The following is a 6,785-nucleotide window of genomic DNA, read 5'->3' as shown; positions in this document are numbered from 1 at the left end:
CCGCCACCTCCGCCCCCCCCCCCCAGCCAGTACACCCCCCTGTTTGTCCTCACGGCCGTGGTGAGTGTTACTCTTCCCTCTGGAAGTGGGATTTGTGCAGGGGAGGAGTCCAGGCTGCTAAATTTGGCTCTGACATGGCTTTCAAACAGCGTCTCACGCAGGGCATCATGTCTGTGTTGAGGGTTTGGTTGGTTATATGGGGTATACATTGCTCTGAACTGCAATGGGGAGGTAAGCAGAGGGGTGGAAAGCTGTCCACAGAGTGAGGATGGGCTTTCAAGCCCCAGGAATGCTGCTTCTCCTAGAACTACAGCTGTATTTCAAAGGAAAAAAATACGAAGGTTATTTCCTCCAGGAAACGTAGCAGCAGGAAATTAGAGCCAACCTTTGCTTCAAATTGTGTAAGGGAAAGAAACATGGCTTTGATTCCTTCATTCCTCTTTGATCCCCTCCCAGAACATCCGTGGGATGTGTCTGCTGTCCTACAGTCACTCCAAGGACTGTCCCCCGGAAAAGAGAGAGTTCTACTTGTCCGAAGCCAAAGAATCCTTCGAGATCGGGCTCCTCACCAAGGAGGAGCAGAGTGCCATTACCAGCAAGCAGGAGCTGCACAGTTTCATTAAAGCTGCCTTCTGCCTCGCCACCGTGCACCGATGGCTCTACGGAGAGAGCCAGGAGCTCCGTGAGGTCACTCAGCTGTGCAGGGAAGCCCTGGGAAAACTGCACTCCTACAGCACCTTGTTTCCAGAGGAGGAAGGTAAAGGGATGCTTGCCAAGGAGATCATGTCTCTGATCACATCCGTGAAGAAGCGCCTGCGAGTGCAAAGCTTCCCAAATTCCGACGCCAGGTCTTATGTCCCAGACAGTTACAAAGACTCGGTACAAAAACCCGTCCTGCAAGGGGAGACCAGCTTTGAGAATATCCTTGCCAAGCATTCCCAGCATCACCTGTCAGTGTGCCAAGTGTTCGAAAAAACTTGCAGAATTCATAAAACCATGCCAGGACAAATCCAGGTGGGAGCTTGCATCACAACCTTAAGAACAGAGACCAAAGCCATGGACACTGTGTGTACTACTGAAGACACAGGTCACCAGAGGAGAGGTGCTGTGAAAATCCTGAACTCACCAACAGCAGGAAGCAGATCAGAGGGCCTCGGTGGCCGGAGAAATCAAGACATTGGCTCTGGTGTGATGAAAATTTCCTTTGAAGAAGAGGTTGAGCCATTAGAAATTGCAATAAACAGTGAAAATGATGTTTTCAGCAGAAGGCTAAACAGGAGCACTACTTCTGAGAGCTCTTGGTGCAAGCTATCTAAATCCAGTTACTCTTCCAGCTGGGAGGAGCTAAATTGTAATAGCAACAGAGAGTCTCCCAGGGACGGGGAGCAAGGGGAGAAGGGCTCGGTGGAGGAGTGGTGCTGCACCACAGAATCTGATGGAAACAGTCAGGACGCGCCCTTGTGCTCGCCGCCTCCCACAGCCGGGCGTCCTGCTCCTCGGGAGCCCCTCCATGGCTGTGGGGGGTCTCCTCAGCATTCCTTAGAGGGGTGTGCTCCTCAGGCTGGGCGGATGGTGGAGAAAGAGTCTCTCTGTGGAGAAGAGCTGCAGGAGGGAAGACGCTGTGGAGGGAGCTCTTCAGAAAAGAAAGCAAAGGGCTCGAACAGTGACTTTCCTTCCCTCTCCATCTCTTACGCCGTTCCTACAGGGCAAAAGGAGGATAAGCCCTTTTCCTATGTGGAGCTGAGCTGCAGGACCAAGGACAGCAGCAGGGAGGGACGTGTCGGTCGCTTTGAGTGGGTCCACCCAGGAGAACCTGCAGATAGCACTGAGGATCTCTCGTTTGAGGCACATCCACCCCACAACGGGGGCACTTTTGTACCATCAACAAACATCGAGCCAAAACCAGGCAGTGACTCCTCTGTGTGTGACTGGATGAGGAAGTCTGCTGTGCTGGGGAACAGATCTCTCCAAGTGCCTCAAGTTGACACCCAGGCAGAAACAATAGATGACACTGAATTCGAGTTCGTCAGTGTTGGAGACTTAGTCAGCAATTACCCTACAGCATTGGCTCCAAAGCATGAAGCAACTCCCAGTGTGCCAACAGCTTTGCCCCCTCATGGAAAGATACCCACAAACAAGCACTTCGACTGTGCCACTACGGAAGAAGATGAAGAGAAGTCTCAGGACATAGTGAGCAGCAAGAGACAATCCAGTTCATCTCTGAGTTCATGGATCAAATCAGCACAGATGCCCATGAGCTCCCCTGAACGTTCGATCCCACGGGGAAGTGGTTTTGCCTTCACACCGGGGAGAATGAAGGAAGAGATCCTGGACGCTCGGTTTCTGAGGGATGAGGACTACAAGCGGCTCCTGGCAGGGGTGGAGCATAATTGGCTTGTCCAGAGACTGATGCCTACTGGGGTTTTTAGGGCCAAAGAGCTTCACAAAGCGTACTGTAAGTTGTCACACAGCAACATGTGCCTCCACAGAGAACAAGCTTGGCTCAGGCTTTTTAACACAATATTTTAGTCAACATTTATTAGGATTTAATTTTTTATTGCTTTCTACCCCATTACTTAAGTTTAGATTCCACATGGCATCCCTGAAAACTGTCTGTTTAAGATAATGATCTTTAGGTTAATCATAAATAACAGCCAGCCCTCAGCACAGGCTCAGAGCGGTCCTGTGGATTTCTCCCTTTTACCTGTGGTGTTTTCTTTTTTTGTAGCTGCTCTTCTTCTGAAATACTCCAAGAAATCTGGGCTGTGGACAGGCCAGGAGACAGCCGTGTTCATCGGGGACTACCTGAAAGTGGCCAAGGAAGGCAAGCAGAGAAGTGCCTTTTGGATACACTTCCTGCACCAAGAAGAAAGCCTGGGAAGGTATGGACCAAACAGATTCCCGAAACAAAATGTTTATCAATGCTGCTTCTGTGTAAATATGGATAAAAACTGTCTGGTAAGATTTGCTGTTGCAAGAATATTTTATGGCTTTCCCAAATGTGTTGGACATTTTGGCAGTCTTTCCCAGCACTCCATGTAAGTCTACTTTTTAATTTCTGGGAAGTAAAAAGCTGCTCTATTGTAGTCTTCTAACAGCTAATTGCAGAGTTCAGATCATTACCTGAAGGAGCTTATGAATTAGTATGGGTGGAGAACAGTATTTTAATACCTCTGAGTCAGGTCTCCCTTCAGAGTCAAGAAGAGTTGAGTTTAAACATACCAGTGTTATGAAACCCCCATCCCAGGATTTGATTGATAATTTTTCACCTCTATGTGATATAAAAGAAAAAAAACCCACCTAATTTTAATCCCAGCCATTTTAAATGCAGGTGGATTTAATTCCGAGCAGCCAAGCTCTGCTTTGCAATGATGCTTCTGTATCACAGCATCCAGAGCAAACCCTGCTCCTGACACTTCTCCTTTTGTTTAGGTATGTTGGGAAGGAATATAAAGAAGAAAAAGGACTCCTCCATCATTTCAGTGATGTGGAGCGACAAATGACTGCCCAGTACTACGTGACAGAGTTCAACAAGAGGCTGTATGAGCAGAAGGTCCCTACCCAGCTCTTTTATATCCCCTCTGCAGTACTCCTGGTAAGAACTGTCTCGTAATCTGTTCCAAGGACCTGATGGCAAAGGATGTCTTGAGTCAATTATAGCAGTGGTGAGGCTGTCTCGTTTCAGATACTGGAAGACAGAACTATAAAAGGGTGTGTGAGTGTGGAGCCCTACATCCTCGGGGAGTTTGTGAAGCTGTCCAACAACACCAAGGTAGTGAAGAACGAGTACAAAGCCACGGAGTACGGTCTGGCTTATGGCCACTTCTCCTACAAGTTCTCCAACGGAACTGACGTTGTCGTCGACCTTCAAGGTGTGTATGACAGTGAAGTTTATGCCTTTCACACTCAACTTTTAGCCCACAGGTACCTTTGGGGTATTCACTTCATTAAAATTCGTTGTGTGTCTCATTGGGTTCTGCTTTTGCTGTCGTATGTGGAAACTGGGAATCACTGAGGTGACACGAAGAGAGCGAGGGCAGTGCCAGGCAGAGAGTCCTGAGTGTGGTAATACAAAGGCTGCAGTGTTTGATATCAAAATGTACCATTTCTTCCACAGGCTGGGTGACGGGTAACGGGAAAGGCCTCATCTACCTCACAGATCCCCAGATTCATTCCCTCAATAGCAAAGATGTCTCACGCTCCAACTTTGGGAAGAAAGGAATTTACTACTTTTTTAATGATCAGCACGTGGAGTGCAACGAGATCTGTCGCTGCCTGTCTTTGACGAGGCCCTCGCTGGAGCTGCTGGCCTAGACTGGCACAGGTCAGTCCACAGAATGACCCATGAGCTGGACACTGCTTTACCCTACACATCTTTGGGAGCAGGTTGTCCAGCAAGGCAGCGAAAAGCTGCCTTCATTTCCCATTCCCCTCTGCAGCCCCAAAGCCCCGATGTCCCGCTGCCCCCGAGTGCAAAGGCTGGGATCATTTCTTTGGGGAGATTTTCTCGATGAGAAAGGCAACACAGCATCAAAGTTCCACAGAAAGATGGGTCCCCAACAGACTTAGCTTTAACAAAACCACCCCCTTTTGTTTCTGCAGCCAGCAGAGATTTTTAGGCTTTTGTCCCCGCGTTTTAGCAATGCTATTGTTTTCTAGGTGATGTTCGTGCCGAGCTGTTTGGAAAGATGCCCTATCCCTGGGCAAACTGATTAGAACTAGGTGTAAAGAGGGAGAAGGAAGAGAAAAAAAAATTAAATCTCTTTATTATGGTGCATAAACCTTCAGTCTTGGGGAGCTGCGCAGCTGCGCAGGGAGAAAAATGCATTCAAAAATATAATGCCAGTGTGAATAATCCTTTCCCGAGCGCTGCTTGCAGACTGCTCCAGCTTTGTCAGGTGAACTTGAACCGGGCCATCAGATTTGCGGCCGTTCCCATTGCACACTGTCTGTCACCCCGGGGCATTCACCATCTTGCCTGTTGTTAAGAGCCAGCAAACAATCCATCATTGAGCTGGGCAGTCGCCGGCTCACACAACAGTGAAATCGGCATGTGACGGGACACTCGGCCCCAGTGTCTCGCAGATTAAAGTGATACATGAAAACTCACGTGTTACTGGGAAGATTAAGCCCGTTATCTTGTTGCGCAGCCAATAAAGGCCGGCCTTGTCCTCGGCAGTGGGGAAATGCTGGCTTTAACTAAGTGACAAACGCCGCGCTCACATAGCTCCGTGCTCCGGCCAGCGAGCGCCGGCCTCCGGAGGGCAAACAAAGCTAGTTAGCAAGATCCCGGGAATTAACGGGCGGCAGAGATGCTGTGTTAAAGCTTCTCTGCAGAAGCTTTCTCTGCTCTATAGAGACAATTAAAACCAAAACAAAACCTCCCCGACAATCTCTGCGCAACAAAGTGTCCTAATGCGCCGCCAGCAGCCGGCCCCGCTGTGTCTGCTCCAGCAGCCCACGCAGTTTTGAGACCCGTGGCCAGTCATGCCTTTTCCAGCTCCTTCCTGCTCAAAGAAAGAAAAAGAAAATTTATTTAGATGTGCTTCTAAATAAATCCATCCCAGTGAAATCTTAATATTTTGCTTTCTTCCTAATATTTCCGTCTAGCAGCTCATTTCTCCTATTGGTTTTAGGAGACATTTTGCCACCATAGTTACAGCTACTCACAGGTAGAAGTAAGGGTCAAGGATTAGCTTGTCCAGTTCCCTGTTGAAACAGACATGGAATCATATTCTACTGGTCTTATTCTTTACAGGATTGGGCACAATTTCAGATGTATCAGGCATTCTGTCTTCATCCGGGGCTTGGATACTGGAAATCATGGATTTATAACCTCATCCCCTGAAGAGCTGGGCTGCACACACGGCCCCAAACACACTGAGCTTACATTATTGGTTCACATTTGTGGTACAAATAGGGCATTATTGAGGAAATAAATAGGTGACTCGGATGATGGAGAATTTAATATTTTGGTTGTAAATTTCATCTTTGAGCTACTGACAAAAATCTGCTGTTATTTCCTCTGGTTTCAGAATAAAGTAATTTGAACTAACTGAGACTTAGGGAATACTTTTCCCTTTTTTTTATTAGAAATTTGAAGTTTTTATTGGAGATTCAGTGGTTTGTATTAAGTAACTTGCTACCAGGGTGCTTTTGTGGCTCGATTAGTTGTAACAGTCTCCAAATTCCAACCTAAGTACTCTGTATAACCATTGAGGGCCAGTCTCTACAAAATGAGTGGAACTGTGTTATGCTGGGACAGTGAAATGTGAACCGTAGGGACATGAAGCTTGAGGAAACATGAAACATTTTCTCCTCTCACCTAAACTCCAGGACCTGAGTTTACACCCCGTGTAAGTGCTGCTGTAAGTCAGGCACAAAACCGGCTTGCTCGTGACAAAGTGGTGACACACTTTCCTGTCCTTCAGGGAAGGTATTTGCTTAAAGCAGTTTTTCCTCCTTCCCTTTCTGCAGGTATCCAGGTGAAAGGCAGAGTCTTGTTGGCTGTGTCGTGCTTGTGCATCTAAGTTAGTAAATTTGATATCCAGGGAACAAGCTGATGCAACCGAAGCCTGCGAGCAACAGGTAGAATGATTTTCTCACTCATCTGCCAGGAACTAATGACTCTATGGAGCACTTCAGGGAATTTCTCTTAGAAAAGATGCAGTGGAAAGGAAGCCCCTCAGTTATCCCAACAATACAGGGCCGAGCCAGGCTTGCCTTCCTCCCTTTCCCTCTGAGTCACAGCATTCCGGGCCATTCCGGCTGGCGGAGAGTGGGTA

General features: G+C 47.9%; 1 protein-coding gene across 1 annotated transcript in view; it reads left to right on the top strand.

The window, feature by feature from the left end:
• The window catches only part of ALPK1 (alpha kinase 1), a 34,859-nt gene extending 28,798 nt beyond the window's left edge, over positions 1–6,061 (top strand). Inside the window, exons 10-16 of the mRNA XM_017738938.1 lie at positions 23–60; positions 457–2,455; positions 2,729–2,882; positions 3,433–3,595; positions 3,686–3,872; positions 4,118–4,324; positions 5,759–6,061. Coding sequence (XP_017594427.1) covers positions 23–60; positions 457–2,455; positions 2,729–2,882; positions 3,433–3,595; positions 3,686–3,872; positions 4,118–4,314 — 2,738 coding nt within the window. The 3' untranslated portion in view covers positions 4,315–4,324; positions 5,759–6,061. The remainder of the gene's footprint in view (positions 1–22; positions 61–456; positions 2,456–2,728; positions 2,883–3,432; positions 3,596–3,685; positions 3,873–4,117; positions 4,325–5,758) is intronic.
• The last annotated feature ends 724 nt before the right edge of the window (positions 6,062–6,785 follow it).

The sequence above is a fragment of the Corvus brachyrhynchos genome, unplaced genomic scaffold, assembly GCF_000691975.1.
Source record: "Corvus brachyrhynchos isolate BGI_N302 unplaced genomic scaffold, ASM69197v1 scaffold597, whole genome shotgun sequence".
Lineage (NCBI taxonomy): Eukaryota > Metazoa > Chordata > Aves > Passeriformes > Corvidae > Corvus > Corvus brachyrhynchos.
Note: the sequence above shows the minus strand (reverse complement) of the source record. Positions and strands in the feature narration are given on the sequence as shown.